This window comes from Micropterus dolomieu, linkage group LG20, assembly GCF_021292245.1.
Source record: "Micropterus dolomieu isolate WLL.071019.BEF.003 ecotype Adirondacks linkage group LG20, ASM2129224v1, whole genome shotgun sequence".
Taxonomy (NCBI): domain Eukaryota; kingdom Metazoa; phylum Chordata; class Actinopteri; order Centrarchiformes; family Centrarchidae; genus Micropterus; species Micropterus dolomieu.
In genome coordinates this window covers 2,897,867-2,914,496 of record NC_060169.1, presented here as the reverse complement: position 1 = coordinate 2,914,496, position 16,630 = coordinate 2,897,867, and the positions used below count along the sequence as shown (strand labels likewise).

Below are 16,630 nucleotides of genomic sequence, written 5' to 3'. Positions count from 1 at the left end.
TCATTTTATAATCAGTAGCTTGTTTTTTAAGCTTAATTTCCTTTTTTTGGACAATCCACATTTGTTTCATATATATTCTAATTGCATTGCATGTTTTATTAATGTGCAAATAAACCTTTCTTAAGGTTTTTTCATTGGTTATTTAGCTGCATGTAGTTGTTTAACAGATTATGCTTTGACCTGGATGGGGATTGGGGGGCTGAAGATGGTGGATCCTCACAGGTGGTTGTTAGTGAGGGGCCTGGAGACTCTCCCTCTTGGCTCTGATGTCTCCCATGGTCAGAGCTGTGGTGACTCTCCTTCAAGGTTTCTGTCGTGTTGTGTTATGTCTTCTTCTTGTTTTGATTCCTCTTGTCTCTTGTCCTTGGCAGAGGGAACAGATGAGTGACGCAGAAAGTAAAACAGGTTGGACTGACTTGTTAAGGCGAAGTCCATCTGCCTTAAAAAGATGTTTGCGGTCCCAGCGAAAGTTAAAATTTTCAATGAAATGCACTGAATGGAGAGTACATGCCGTTGAGAGCCGCGTGTTCAATGCCAACAATCTGCTGAATCTCTCAACTCCTCTTTGGATTGGCCATTTGGTAGAGGGCCACTGATAAAAACTTCTGCATTCAGAGACAATTATTTCTTCTTTAAAATAAATGTAAAATAAGTCTATAAATATAGGCATTAACAGGTATTTGCAATTTTTATCATACAACAAATTTGTATTTCTATACAAACTGCTAATCATGCATTTACAAACTGCTTGTCATCCGTAAAAGTCATTGTATTTGTGTGTGTGGGTTTTTTATGACTGTCCTGCCGTGGCTATATATAAATCCTAAAATACATTTGTGAATCCATTCAGTGTGCATTCATTCATACTGAGACTGATACGCCATAGAAAAGAGTCAACCCACAGAGCGACTATACGACTTTGACTGAAGTTAAAACATCACTTTATTTATTATTTGTGTTGTAATTTTACACATGACAACTGTAATATCTGTGTATCCGCCTGTAAGATTTAAAGACATATTAAACTGTACACTGCTCCTGCATCCAGAGTGTCCTGCGGGGACGTTTGGCTACGGCTGCCAGCAGCTGTGTGAGTGTATGAACAACGCCACCTGTGACTACGTGACGGGAACCTGCTACTGCAGCATCGGCTTCAAAGGCATCCGCTGTGACCAGGGTGAGAACTAATGGCTCTGTGAGGAAAATGTAGCTGGATGATGAGTGTTTGATGCTGCTTCTTCCCGTTGGTTTACATGTGGGTTCAAATGAATCATAGACAATAAGATGACAGGGGAACAAGCACATACATCTTGTTGAGATTAAAAGAAGAGTGTGATAGTGTTTCTATAAGATAAAGGTACAAAGAGTTCTCTAATGGCCTGATGGACTAACATGTCTGTTGGTGAGAACTTTTTTGTCTTGTTGAACTTTTTGTTTTTGCATTTTGTTAATAAGCACTAACATGTTGTTAATATTGCGCACGTGTGCTTTGATATACTTGTGCATTTAAAATCTGATTCTCCTATGACAAATTTCTTCACTTTAGTCAGCACATGTATACAGAAGCAAATAATGCAACACCTCACGGAAACTTTGATTTAAGTTTACATTACAAACACTTGGTCAGTCAGCATCATTTGTCAGCTATAGAACCAATTTGGCAATCAGCACTGTGAAATATGATGTTTTCAGCAGCAGTTTGAGACAGATAACCAAGCTACAAAAAGATTTAAAATCACATGTGTCAGTGCAAGTGTAAAGCCAGAAGTGAAGCCACTACGTTTAAACATTTACTTTTGCGACTCCTAGTTGTCATATCGAAAGGGCACTGTGGTGTCAAGGGACAAAGAATGAATTGACTGAAAGCATATATACTGCTGTTTTCAAAATGACTGTTTTTCTACAAACAAAAAGATCAAGACTAGGAGTCTAAAGCCATGCAAGCAGCTCTGTGAGGCTGAGGCAAAACGTTACTAACTAAATACTCTAACTTAGGCATGTAAACATGCTCAAAATAGCAATGCTATCATTCTGATGTTTAGCAGGTGTAATGTTTACATTCCTAGTGGAATTAGTAAGTCTAGGCCGAACACAAATTAAGTTTTTAATCAGCAGAAAGGAATGGTGGTCAAAATAACACAATAAGTGCTCAAAATGATATAATTGAGTTCTCAAATATATAAAGACCCACCTTTACAGCTGTGTTTGCAGTGGAGTTGTAGTTGAAGTCTTTCTCTTTTAAAATTTCATGTTATTTTGTCCGCCTCCTTTGATTTAGGCCATTTTTATAAGGCAAACTACCGAAATAGAGAGCCAACAGGAAAGAAAGGAACTGCAGTAATAAGTGAAATGTGAGGATTTTAGAAAGAAGATAAATATGAGTACTGATGGAAGCTTGAACGGTAACTGTGCGGTCGTTATAGGACTGCATGTGTTTTCTTTCACGTAATGTAAAATGCCTGTTTGCCTGTTTTCGTCAGCGGCTCTGATGATGGAGGAACTGAACCCCTACACCAAGATCAGCCCGGCCCTGGCATCAGAGCGGCAATCAGCCGGTGCCGTCCTGGGCATCATCTTCCTGTTGCTGCTCATCATGGCCATGCTCGGCCTGGTGGTCTGGTTCCGACTCCGGCAGAGAGAGAAAGGCCATCATGTGCCGAGCGTTACCTACACGCCGGCCCTGCACATGAACTCCACCGACTACTCCCTCTCAGGTAAGACGTCCGTATCTCTGCGTCTTTTTTTTTTTCCCAGGTACTTTTCTTACTTCACACATCCAGGCAGATGGGGCCACTTAAGCTAGGACTGCAACTTCTTATTTTCCAGAATGATTATTTTTTCAATTAATCGTTTAGTCTATAAAATGCTCAGAGCGCAAGGGAGCGTCTTTAAATTGTTTGTTTTGTCTACCAACAGGATAAATAAATATTGAATTTTGATTATATAAAACAGAGAAAAGCAGCAAATTCTCACATTTTACTGACTAGAAACAGCAAATGTTTGAAATGTTTGCTTGATAAATGACAAACAATGAATCAATTTTCAAAGATTTTCGTAAATAAATTTTCTGTCAATTGACTAAACGATTAATCAACTAATTATTTCAGTGCTGATCTACACTGTACGAGAGTGTGAGTGAGTGTGTGTAGCTTTTAACCTTCTGTGACCATAAACAGGAATTAACAGGTAAAGAAAATGTATGTATAAATGTTCCACGAGTTTGAAGTTCCTCTTGATTTCTGTTGGAGTTCCTTCATATTAATCTGCAGCTTTGGACGGCAGTGTTGCCGTCAGTGCTTGGATACCTTGTGTCCGGTTGTCAGGTGCACTGTGTGTGCACATGTATATTATGGTGATGTGTAAAGGGGACGATAAAAGAACCCGTGCTGATGTCGTGTGGTGACAGCAGGGCTGCAGTGCACAGGCCTGCTCTCCTCTACAGAGTCCTCTCCCAGTAACAGCTCTGTAGGCCGCTGCTTCTCCAACCCCAGCTACCGCACCCTGGGGCCCTGCACCTACGCCGCGCACTACGCCAAGCCGGACAAGAGGAGCACCACCAAGGTGGGCGTAAGTACTTTCTGACTTCTTGAGGAAAGCTCAAAATAAAACATATCTTGGGCTGCAGGATGCTGACATACATAAAACCAATATAATGATTGAATGTTGCAGATGTGATATCAGCTGCAGCTTGCTTTATGTAGAGACATTTAAGAGATATTCTCTACAAAAGATTTTCTCATTTGTTACCAGTTTTATCCAGCCATGCAATTAGTTTTGGTTTTGTTTGTCCTCATTTGCGTGATTTCTGCCTCCAGGCTACCACAAGGGAGGTGAATAGAACTTTGTTTATGGTGCTCACAGCACTAAACAAGTGCCTTAAAAAACAGCAGCTATATCTCTGTGCAGAAACAATGTCCTTGGTACTGGGAATAATCCACAGGCCTCTATGTTTAAAAAGTGTTCATAGGAGCTACTTTCTACAGAAGAAATAGTGCCCGTGAAATCTTTGTAATATTAACTGTATTATAGAAAACCAAAGGAGTTAAGTTTTATTTCATCAATAGTTAAATTCACTGTAAAATATAAAAAAATTCATTGTCCAAGCAGAGCTTACGAACCGCAACCAGGCCCAACAGGCCTGTCAAGCCTTCTTCACACTGCTGTATTAAGGCCGGTACTCAGCCTTTCAACAATCAAACGCACAAAAGCAAAGACGTAAAGAATGGCGTCAACAATGTGTTTGTCTGCTCTAATGTTAGCATGTCTGGCTATCTAGCTTAGTACCTGCAATAGTAACTGCATGTTAACAGCTGACACTACTTCCAACACTGATAAGTGCAGCATGAACTAACTTTAGTTTGTTGAGTTACAGGTTACGTTTTAAATTAAAAAAATGAGAATCAGTGTTTCCCCTAAAATTTTTTGCAAGGGGGGGTGGTCAACCCCTCGAAACTGGCGGGGAACGGCCATGCAACAAATACGTAATACTTCTCCGTTCCTCTTTGACATGTGTTTTGCTAAAGTTACTACCTCGTGATGGAGCTTGCTACAGTTTGACAACATTCAGATATTGGTATCGATATTGATGAAACCACTGAGACTGAGATTTTTTAGTTTTAAAACAAGTCAGAAGGAAACATTAAAAGGTCAGCCGAAGATCCCGTTTTCAACCAACTCACGGCGCTAACATTATCGTGATTCGCCAGCTACCTACAGCTGATAAAGTCTGCCAGCAACGGTCACTAGCTAGAAATGAGAAGCAGCTTTTGTCCAATTCTGTCTGAAACCAGGGAACCATTGTTTGAAAGTAAATAAATAAACTGAAATTGAATATGAAAATCTGCCACTGTTATCACTATAAACTGCATTATGTGCTGGGCCAGAACAGAAAGCTAGTCAGGCAGAGGGATCCAGCACATTGTCAATTTCACAACAAAGTTTTTAATAAAAACACCTTAAAATAAATGAAACTTCCTTTCTCCTTCAAATTTGACATCGCATTGGTTTACACATTTGGATGGAATCTTTATTTCCTGCTACAACATCCTGTTTCATCTACAGAGAATTAAAGTGCCATTGGTCATTGCTTTAAAAATTTAGTGTGTGTCTTTCTAATGTGTTATAATTATTTGTATATTTCCCAGATGAAGACAAAGAAGCGACACAGGAACAGTGCACCGGAGTGGGGGGCCTACTGTAACCTCAGCGAGCTGGGTCAGTCACTCTCCTGGTTTGGGCTATGCGTTCTCTGCCAGTTACGCTTACAGATGTTGTGTGGGACGAATGTTATGGATTCTGACGCTGCAGTTTCAAATCTACAAGCCAAATTCCTGACACACCAGCCTCAACTGAGCAATCAGCTGACAATTGTTCTTAAATATAACATGACTATTTTCCATGCATTATGATCGACTATAAAAATATATTTAATGAAAGTTTCTCCCACAAAAAAGTTATAAAAAGTAACATTTGTCTGAGTGATCAGAAGAATTAGTATTATGTAATATGAGTATTAGTCAAGTCAAGCAGTTAACGTTAATCATATTTTCTCCATAAAATGTTATAAAAAAATATTTAAAGCCACTGAAAAGTATTTTTCATTATGCACAACTAAATATGTGGGAAAAAACCCTTCTTTGTTTTATGCTCAAAATGCTGTCTAGTTTGATTAGATCTGATAGATTTTTGAGCTTTGAACAGAAGATTAGGTAGACTGAACGCCATTTTGTTTCACTTACCTGATTTCTGTTCGGGATGTAGGGTTATTTTGCTTTGTTTAACTCTGTCCATTTGGTAGCGAGTGACTCATATGTTAGATTAAAGAAATTTGCCATTTTAAGGGTTGTTATTTCTGTAAGTTAACTTACAACAACCTTGCCTTTCTGTGGATTTTTCCTGTTGCTATTTATGTAGAAAGATGACATCCCCATTCTTAGCCCTGACTGGTTGCTTGTTTCTTAACAAGCACAACACCATGGCCGGGTTTAGCTCCAACAAAACGTAGCACAACGTCGATTTCAACATAAACTGTGGTGCCTTGAACACCCTGTTGTGTACGCAAGTGCACTGCAGTTTACTGCCTTTTTAAATTGGTAATCTTTATGTACATGTTGCTGCTGATGGTAACAACTTTGACACACCCACAGATGGGAGAAAACATACCTGGAATGGGTTTTTAGAGCCTTAAAACTTTACAAAAAGTGAGGAAATGTCAAGTATGTACAGTAAGTCAATAAGCACGCATGTCAACGTAAGTCAAACTGCTTGTAACAGTTCTCCTTTAATCTCCACACTCCATATTCTGACAACATTTGCTGTGTCTCAAGTCACGTTTTTCAGTACATACACTTGCTATTTTGAGCACTGTCTGTTCACACTGACAATTATGTCAAAATGCACTGTGAGAACAATTTGCCATTAAAAGAAGAAGCGGTCAAATGCTGCAATAGTAATTTCTGGTAAGTGCACAACAGCCGTGGTCGATCCTACCCTGTCGAAATTTAGCTCTAAGCCAGTAAGTACATAGTGTACACAGTGTACCAAATGGAAATGTACTAACCGGAGTATCCAAATTGAGACTCAGCACTAAACATAAATGTAGTTTACTTTTCTGTCTGGTTTCTGTGCAGGTGTTTACTGCATTGACCGGCGTTACAGCTACCACTTGGAGCCGCGCTACAGAGGTACAGTGTGAGGTGGACTGAGCCTATGTGAGCCTCGTCAACCTCTGTCACCCCAGCCAATACTCTTGCTCGAACAGCTCCCTTCAGCCAATGACTGCCTCTCTTGCATTTTGAACCTCAGCTTCATGTAGCAGTTCCCTGTGTTGAAAGATCGCTGCATGTCCCATGTAACGCAGGGAGGTTCAGCTCTGACAACTGATTAACTGTGAAAGTGTGCTGTAGGTCTAAAAGGTGTATACTCAGTGTACAGGTTCAGAAGGCCCATTATTCCAAAACTTGAATAGTCAAAAAAATGTCCCATCCATCGTCAACCGCTTATCCTGCGTACAGGGTCGCGGGGGGCTGGAGCCAATCCCAGCTGACATCGGGCGAAAGGCGGGGTACACCCTGGACAGGTCGCCGATCAAAAGTCCATTGCTCCAGAAATACCTACTCTCCCTGCAGTTGTACCTTTTAATAGGTTATCTTTATGGCCAAACAACATTTCAAGCAATTTTACTGTCGTAGACAAATTTCTAATGTCGGAATAAAATTTATGAGAGCTACCTCAGTTGGTGCGCACCTTTGATGTAGGCTGATCAAAAACGTAATTGGAGCTGTCTCAATCTATTTGTCGTCTTGGCTGTCCAAACATGTTTGATGTTAGATATTTTAAGTCTAGGCTCATGCAGTGTGTCGTCACATTTTTCAAAAAATCCCTAGATTTTTATGCGAACACTGCTTCCTCCCTGAGACCTGATATCACAACACGTCCTGATCGTAGCACACAAACCCATAATGCCCTTTCTGTTGAATCTCTATTGTGTGATAGCATTTTCTTTGTTGAATCCAAGAAAGCTGAGAGAGGTGGAGGCTCGTGAGACCAGACCACACCAGAGCCCTCTATTAAAAAGCATGAAAAACCTCACAGACCCAAGCCTGTACCTGAATGCTCAGTATCCTTGTAGAGATAAGATGATTGTAATGTGATTTGATCTTGTGGATATGTACCAACCAGTGCTTACAGGTGTGTTTGTCTCTCTGCAGGATGAACCTGACTCCTCTCCTCTGTGTGTTTTCCCTCTCTGCGGGGGTGCTCCTCCTGCTTTTACCCCCATCACTCCCAAAACTCACCCGGGGAATCTCTCCTCCACAATAACTGAATGCTGTGTGTTTTCCTGTCGCTTGATGCGTATTTCCTTCAGCTGCGGCTTCACAGAATGTCTGCGTTTTTTAACCCGAACTTTTTCACCATGCAACGTAACCTCTGTCGTCCAGTGATGCAATGATTACTTTAACATGTATGTTTCTTAAAGGATAAGTCTGGTGATATTACAAACATTTTCTTTGTTACAACAAATCCCATGAAAACACCAAAACCAACAATTAATTCAGAGATTAATTCAGTAGCAATTTCCAAAAACACATCAGTGAGCCTCACTGCTGCACTGGGAGACATCTTCCTTCATCACCATCAACACGCACACTGTAGTTTATTGTAACTCAGTCTCCCACACACCGTCCTGCTGTCCCAAATACTCACTAGAGCACCACATGTGGATTCATCCGCCGCTGAAAATAGTCCTCAACAACTGCACTATTTCCCCTTGTCAGAGTAACGTTTGCTAAAATTTGTGAGCGGCTGTTTTAGGAAATTACTGAACTTGTAACTAAATGTTTGTGAGGTGTTTTTGAAGATTTGCGTCTTCAGTAGGAACCAATGGGCTTTGAGCTGAGAGCCACAGACAGAGTAGCTAAGTGGGAACGTTTCCTGTTCATGGGATTTGAAGATTTAGAAAAATATGGAATAACACCAGGCGTATCCTCTAAAAGAAGAAACTACAGCTATGTATTTTGGAGTCATACCAGCAGGAAATTTTAAACATGACTTCCGAGTGCTCAAAGACTAGTCCTGGTAATAATCCCTATTATTGGACATGCAGTTGTTCACTATGGTAACTCGTGGTTTAACCAGGCAGCCTGTTTCATTCACACTTTGCAGGAAATGTTTCAGACATGGCACATCAAAAAGTGTTTTATAACCTGTCATCAGGAAATGGAAAAGCAGCTTCTTTCATTTTGCATAATCAGTATGTTTTATGAAAGCACTTTTAAAGGGTTTTTAAAAATCCAGAGTTTGAAGTTTTGTCTTTTCAGAAGAGAATATCATCCTTTAATAAATATTAAAATGTGAAAATTGGAATTCTGTGGTTTTTGATCAGCAGCAATGTGCCAGAGAGCCTTTTTTTTTTATAAACCACAACTTTGGAAATGCATCACCATCAGAGCTTCAATGACGAGAAGCCTCTTGGGTCTTTTGCTGCTGAGTTCAAAGACAAAAATGCTGGAATTTCATATGAATAGTTTGAACTCCCACATGATTTATAGACCGTTATTTCTCGACACACAAGGTTAAATGATCTATGTGGTCTTTATCTTTTAGACTATATGAAGGGCTCCTTGTCCAGCACCTGCTCCCTCAACAGTGAAAACCCATACGCCACCATCAACGACCCACCCGGTCTGTGTAAACACTCGGAGAGCAGCTACGTGGAGATGAAATCGCCGGCTCGCCATGAACACGTGACACACTGCTGCTCCACCGCTATCATCACCACCACCACCACCACCACCGCACCCACCAAGAACGTCTACGACATGGGTACATTAAAGGCGGGAGGGGGTGTTAGCGTGTCACTGGGGTGAAACGGCTAGTAACAAAATCCACCCACCAGCACTTCCGAAGCTCACTAATGAACATGTTATAGCTGATTTGTTTAATCAGTACAAAAACCGAGTTTTGGGGAAATGTGTGTCGGACTCTATCTTGGCTCCCCACGGCGACTCATTTGAGTTTTGTTTTTTATAGGGACAGTTATTATCATTGACCGCTGCTACATATCATAGCATTTATAGCCTTACTAGAACTACTCACAGCTCAACAGGAGAACATGGGAAAACAAAGCACAAACAATGATACATTAAACATTACTAATAGGGGTGAGAATCTCTAGGCACCTCATGATTCGATTCAATTATGATTCAGAGGGCTGCGATGCGATTATGAAATGATTATCGATGCACCTTGATACCTCATTTTTTTCTATACAGGATCGCTGGATAATTACTAAGCATTTAATTTGCACATTAAAATCCAAAAGAAACATCTCCTCATTGGCTCTAAAGGACTAGTTTGCATCCCTAATACATTTCATTAAGCTCAGCTCCATGGTCCCTCATTTCTTTAGCAGCCAGCTGTGAGACTCCTCTGAAAACTGAAATATAATTATCAGGATGTGTACAGGACAGAGCTGTACACCAGATAAGTCTGAGCTTGTACCTGATGTTCTCAACCCTTGAGTACGTAAGTTAGTACTAATGACTAATATTACATCATTACTACTTTAGTTAATGTTACATAACAGACATAATGTTAGCTAAAATGCTGATGTTAGCTAGTGCTAACCGCATTCACTTTTCCAGCATTTGGGGAAACTACAGACTTTTATTAACGGACACACTGTGAGCTACACAGTATAAGTCACAGTCTTCGGACCTCATTTGGGCCGGAAGAGCCTAAGTGGGCTGGACTCGGACCCCTTCCCGTCCTCCCCGTTCCCTGGAAGAAAGATCGCCAGCGACACGGCTGGCCCGAGGCTGCTGTGTGCTCACCTCCCTGTCGCAGGGGTCGCGTGGGAAGCGCCAGTGACATGGGGGGGAAAGTGTGTGCTTTATGTTCTTGTTCTGCTTGCACTTTTGTTCAAAAATCAAACTGAAATAAAACACAAACAGAGCCCTAAAGTCAGTAGTCTGCTGAGTCAGTAGCCGCCTTCTCACACATTTCCTCCACACTGCACGGACCGACTGCAGCTGGCCAGATGGATGTCACAAGCAGACCCCTCCCTCCTCCCCGGCCCGCCACTGCCTCTACAGAGTCAGTGGCCACCGCTCTGCTCATATTTTGAGATTGCTACCTGCAAGGCCCCCCCACGGCCAGGGTCCCCGCCCTTTCGAGGCAGGCCCCCCATGGGTCGCGGCCCTCACGGTTGGGAGGAGGAGCAGAGTGGCTTCCCTTCATGGCCACCAGGGCTACTCATCAGCAGGTCGGAGTGGCTCGCTTCCTGGGGCGGTTGGGCATCAGGGTCCTGTTTTATCTGGACGACCCGCTGCTGCTGGTGCAGTTTCAGGAGGAGGCGGTGGTACAGATAGCCCAGCTAGTTGCACACCTGTCTCGCCCAAGCTTCATGGTGAACTGGAAGAAGTCCCCTCTCAGGGACTCACCTTATTGGATGTGGTGCTGGACTCCTCTCTCTTGAGAGCGCAGCTCTCTCAGGAGAGGGTGGAGGCTCTGGTGGAGCTGCTCCGCCGTGTTGTCCCATGGGCGGTGGTGGCAGCTCTGTCGATCACGAGGTGTCTGGGCCTCATGTCGACGGCTCACATGGTAGGTCCCCCTGGGCCTCCTGCACATAGGGAGGTTAAAGTGGTGGTTCATCCGCCTGTGGGTCGACCCGGTGTGACAGAGATGGCGACTGAACACTGTTCCTCTGTCTTTAGGGTCGGATCTAGCTGGCGCAGCTGCTGGGCTTGGCCAGGCGGCTACTCCTGTGGGCGCACTCATCTCCTCTCTATCAGAGTGGAGTACATCCCTGGCATGTTGAACAGGGGGGCGGACATTATACCGAGGGGGAGCCCTCACCCAGACGAGTGGCGCCGGTTTGGTGTGGCGGAGGTAGATCTGTTTGCCAACTGGGAGAACGCTCAGTGTGCCCTGTGGTTTCCACTGAGCCTTCGCGCACCCACTGTGGCCTGCCCGGCGGACGTATGCTTTTCCGCCGGTTCGGCTGATCAAGCATCTTCTGGACTGCCTACAGTTTGCAGCCTTGCTTTCTTTCCTCCAGCTGCTCATGGACAGGGGTCTGGCGTTCAGTACGGTTAAAACCTACGCTGCCGCCACCATGTCCTATCACAAGGGTTTTGGTGACAGGACGGTTTCCTGAGGGGGGTGCAGAGGCACAGGCCGGTGACACGGCCCGTTGCTCCACAGTGGGATTTGCCGCTGGTCTTACGTGTGCCAACCCAAGCCCCTTTTGAGATGGCAGACCAGAAGTGTCATTCGGCCAAGGTCGCCTTACTTGTGGATCTGATATCGGCCAAGAGGGTCTGTGAACCGGCTGCCCTCTCTGTGGCTCCTTTGTGTCTCAGGATTCAGGGTGACGGCAGCTTGGCTGTTTATCCACCCCAATCCTGCATTCATGCCTAAGAGCATAACCAGCTCCTTTCGCTCGCGGGTGATTACTCACTCTGGCTTCTTTCCTCCCCCCCATGAGTCTGAGGACAACGCTACATCCTACCTCCTCTGCCCAGTCGTTTCCTGACATTCGCCGCTATTTCACAGGCCTAAATGTCAGACGGCATCAGGGCGCACTTCACGAGGCGTCTGCTCCTCTGTGCCGTTGCACGGTGGGATGACAGTGGAGGACATCTGCACAGCGGCCTCCTGGTCTTTTCTCGTGCTCTTTCGTCCGTTTCTACCTACGTCTCACGTGTCACGTTTCTTGCTGACTTACTGAGTGTTTTGGCTGAGTGATGTCATTGTGAGTGTGCCGCCTCTCACCAGATGGTGGGGGTAATGGCCACTGCTCGCACTGACCCTGCTCTATGGGGCCCCCCAACTGGTTCCCCGCCTACTACGCGTGGGTCAGCCTGCCAACACCTATGCCGCGGACTGCCGGGGACCAGGGCGCTTATTATATGCCTCTGGCCAGGTGGGTTTGTGCTTGATGGTATCATATGGGCCAGTGAGGCTTTGACTCATCCTGCTTCGCCTCTAACCCAATAGCGATAGCCTTAGAGGGCGAAGCCTATACGAAATAGAACGGTAGTGGCTTCCATTTATTTTTGTAAGGTTTGAATCATTTAGCAGACTCCTAAAAGTGGCCTGAAGTGTAGAATCCATCAAAGTGCATGTTGTTTTTGTCTTTTTACATTAGGGGGTAACACAGTTCAGACTCTTCAACTCAATCTGATAACGTAACTTCATTAAATTATAATCATGAATTATAAATTAAAGCAGACATGATTTTACACAACTCTAGCAAGTTTTTCAAGGATCTGCTAATTGATTTGCATATCATACAGAAAATAATTAGAAGCCAAAAGATATATCTATCTATTTTTTAAAATATGAAACTCTACAGCATGCATTTAAAAATGATCTCCAGTAATAAAAAGTATACATAGTTTGTATTTGAGGAACTAAAACTTGCAACAGCACTGGTATGATCCTTTAAAATCACAAGAAAAGATGAAGCATTTTTTTGCTACATTTTACAAGTAAAATAAAATTTATGATTAATTTCATATTCAATAAATCTCAAATATTTTTTAATTAGTTGAGTAACTGTCATTTATTCTATAAAATATCGTAAATACAAAAGATTAATTCCATTTACAATAACATAAAACTGAGAAAAGACGCAAATACTCAAGTGTTTAATTTATAAATAACTTAAATGACAAAGCAGTTAACAAAAATAATAGTCTGATTATTTACTGATTTGTCAACTAAATAATCTTCTCTGTCTCCCAGAACCAACCGTCAGTATTGTACAGGGAGCCGGCAGCATTGTGGTTCCCAGTTACCCTCAGAGCCCATACGACCTGCCCAGGAACAGCCACATCCCCAGCCACTACGACCTGCTGCCTGTGCGCCCCAGTCCCTCCCACAGCTACAGCCTCACCCTGCACAGCCACAGCCCTCCGCTGCCCGGCAGCCCCACAAGCTCACTGCTCTAGACCCCAGCAGCCAGACTGGACACTGGACCAGTGCTCCCAGTTCATCCAGAACCAGGAAACTGTGAACTGGGACAGAACATGGAAAGATTGGAATGATGGAAAGATTGTGTGTGTGTGAGAATGTTTATCATTTTATCACTGTATTATATTCAAACTGTTTGAGCTGTTTTTGTGCCAGTCAATACTTCATATTTGTGTTGTATTGTAAAGTCCCCCTCATCAACAAAATGTCAATCGAGGAAATATAAACGTTGTACGTATGCCCACATGTGTCAGAAGACGGGAACTCGAGGACGATAGGAAAAGAAAAGCAAAGTGACTGAGGTATTCGTGTAAATTTATCTGGGTGAGACTGTCAATGTGCGTGCCAAAGACGAGACTGGCACGCACATTGGATTCAGAGGATCTACCAAGCCTGCACAATGAAGAAGCATCACATGGGCATTATTTCTTGCACTGCAAACAAACTTGTATGGACAGCTCTGGAGAGAATGTGCTCATTACGCCGATAATCTCCCACAAAAAGGGAAGTATGTGAATAAATGCACACAAACTGCAGTCTGGTCAGATTTACACTACCTGTATAGTTCTGGTATTTTTACACATTGTTTCTTATTTCGTGTTTACATATTTGAAGATCCTAAACGGGATCCATATTTTGTCTCTAAAAAAGTGATCTTTTTTCTATGTACTGTAGGCAAAATGGTGTATTGGCTGTACAGTCACTGTACACTAGTGATTATTATAGTGGTTTTCTTTTATCGTGTCGAGCTTTATGCATGCCAAAGATTATTCGAGATATAATAGTTAGCCATGAATACCCTTTTTTTGTCCTTTGGTGCGAACTGATTATTGTCATCTGACTGTCTCAACATGGGAAAAACTCCAATCAGAAACATGCTTTTTGGGAATATGCAACTAACAACTGTATTCATTATTGATTAATCCTTCGATTAGTTTTTCAATTAATCTATTAATCGTTTTGCCTATAACATGTCATAAAATAGTAAAAGTGTCCATCACAATTTCTGAAAACCCAAGATGACATCTTCAAATATCTTGTTCAGCCTGATTGACTAAAACACCTAAGATATTCAATTACTATCACATAAGGAAAAGAAAATTGTCATTGAAATTTGACAAAATGATTTAAATGATTAATCGATAGATTACTGGTAATGGACTTGTTGAGTTTTTTCAACTCTAATGCACTGATGTAGTTGTTGCAGAAAGTTCAAAAGTGGAAGCACTTTCTATAAAAGCCCAATGCCTGTCAAATATTTTAATAGTTAAACTTTAATTTACTTAAACTTCCACCTCAACACTAATGTCATTACAAAATCATAAGATGTATGTTCCCAAATAACACAATGATGTGTTTCAGATGTTCTTGTATCAACTATTTCTGACATTAAATATGAAATAGAGCAGTGATGTATAAAATCCTGCTAAATTTTTCAGTAACGTAGGTCAGTTTTGTTACAAATGTTGATAATTATACCTCGGCAAATAGCAATAACAGGACATGTTGACAATCAGATGTAAACAGCTTTCTTTTCTCATGTATTATTTCCTACTTTTGTTCCATTTGCTGCTTATATGTCTTTTCTTCACCTTTGATCCAAATAATAGTTTCAGCTACAGTAGATGCATCGAGTGCTGGTTGTTCTTTTTGTTTTGAGCCCTAAACTAAAATAAAGTTGTCATAGCTCAGGGGAGTGGTGTCATGTCTTGATAAGCAGCAGTTGTTTAATAATCATACAATTACAGATACACAATTTTGTGTCATCAGCATACTGTGGTATTTCATATTATGTTGACTAATAATGTTTTCCAGAGATAGCCTGTACAAAAAAAAGAGAAAAGTACCCATAATGCTTCTTTGGAGATTCCATAATCACAATCAATGTCAGTTGTGAAATTTTTCACCCTGTACTCTAATTTAAGATACTCACTTGCTACATATCAAATTTTGTGAATGCACCGATAAAGGGGGCACTGTGAGCCTTTGAGTGGACCACGCTCACCTATTCATACATGTTTAGTAAAACAGTTTACTTTAGATTAACCATTTGAGCAAAATGATCAACTAGTGTTGAAAAGTTTGCTTTGGAGTCATGTTTGCAGTGAGCAATCCACCACTTTGGTCCAGATTGAAAAGTCTCAACAACTATTGGGTGCGTTGTAATGAAATTCACATTCAGGAAGAATTTTAACTTTGGTGATCCTCTGATTTTAATCTAGCACCGTCGTAAGTTCAACATAATATGTCCAATACTTTGGTTTATGATAAAACACCTGTAGAGCTAAAGACAATATGTTTAATGCTAATTAGGAAATGTTAGCATGCTAACACTGTTGTAACACCATCAAGTAAAGTTCAAACTAGCATTGCAGCATAGTCAGAGTTGGAAATCTACCAGATGCCTTAGTCTCATTAAACCTTTTGACATGTCACAACAAAAAGGTCCAGGTCCTGTCCAGGTGTTAATGCTGTGTAATTTTCATGTTTACAGCGACATTTGAATAGCAGGGAGCCATTTCAAACACAGCTTTTACTATTGTGACAAGTAAAAAGGTCTGTTGCAAAACAAAATCGGTCAGCTGACACCAGTTTACAGGCCTTGCACCTCCAGGGTTATTCTCACACAGGTGTTATCAATTATTTGGATTGATTAGACTTTGTGAAGCTGGTGGCCTCACGCACCCCAGCATTGCTCTGCTCTCCTTCAACCTGAACAGAGGTCTCATCACCCAAAATAACTCAACCTGACTGACCAATCAGGACATTGTTCTGATTAATTAGCTAATTTGGTGACGCTTTATCTCGAGTCCTGTACTTTCTCAGTAGTTTCAGGGAGAGGACTTTGTAATTTGGTACTAATTAACGAGAAAATGGAGATAACGATCCCAAGACAGTACACAGAGTGAGTACCCACTCATTAGTTTGAGTTTGTGAGAAAGAAGTCGTCAATTATATAGAAGCACTGCACTGCTTTGAACTGCTGCTGTAATTGTTTTTTGGTTTTAATCGATTTTCTATAAACTGAAATGCCCAACACAAAAAAACATCTTTAAATTGCTTGTTCTGTCGGCCGAACTCTTTGAAACCCAAAGATATTCACATCTGAAAAGCTGGAAACAGAGGTTATTTGGCATTTTTCTAATTCATT

At 41.9% G+C, this 16,630-nt stretch overlaps 2 protein-coding genes across 12 annotated transcripts in view; both read left to right on the top strand.

Moving 5' to 3' along the window:
* The window catches only part of LOC123959159 (multiple epidermal growth factor-like domains protein 11), a 119,204-nt gene extending 104,071 nt beyond the window's left edge, over positions 1-15,133 (top strand). Inside the window, exons 17-23 of one of the 8 annotated variants that reach the window (XR_006822238.1) lie at positions 1,049-1,177; positions 2,481-2,714; positions 3,407-3,567; positions 5,145-5,214; positions 6,630-6,683; positions 7,710-7,963; positions 9,106-9,116. Coding sequence is in view for 7 of the 8 variants with exons in the window: in XM_046033073.1 (XP_045889029.1) it covers positions 1,049-1,177; positions 2,481-2,714; positions 3,410-3,561; positions 5,145-5,214; positions 6,630-6,683; positions 9,106-9,324; positions 13,252-13,457 (1,064 nt within the window). In the remaining variant the exon portion in view is untranslated. Of the gene's footprint in view, positions 1-1,048; positions 1,178-2,480; positions 2,715-3,406; positions 3,568-5,144; positions 5,215-6,629; positions 6,684-7,709; positions 8,860-9,105; positions 9,325-13,251 lie in introns of those variants that run through there. The other 7 variants (XM_046033073.1, XM_046033068.1, XM_046033067.1 and 4 more) reach the window with 7 other exon arrangements.
* Positions 15,134-16,180: 1,047 nt separating this feature from the next.
* Positions 16,181-16,630, top strand: part of dapk2a (death-associated protein kinase 2a) — a 39,677-nt gene continuing 39,227 nt past the window's right edge. For all 4 annotated transcript variants that reach the window (XM_046032220.1, XM_046032217.1, XM_046032218.1 and 1 more), the window contains exon 1: positions 16,181-16,384. The gene's annotated coding sequence lies outside the window, so the exon portion shown is untranslated. The remainder of the gene's footprint in view (positions 16,385-16,630) is intronic.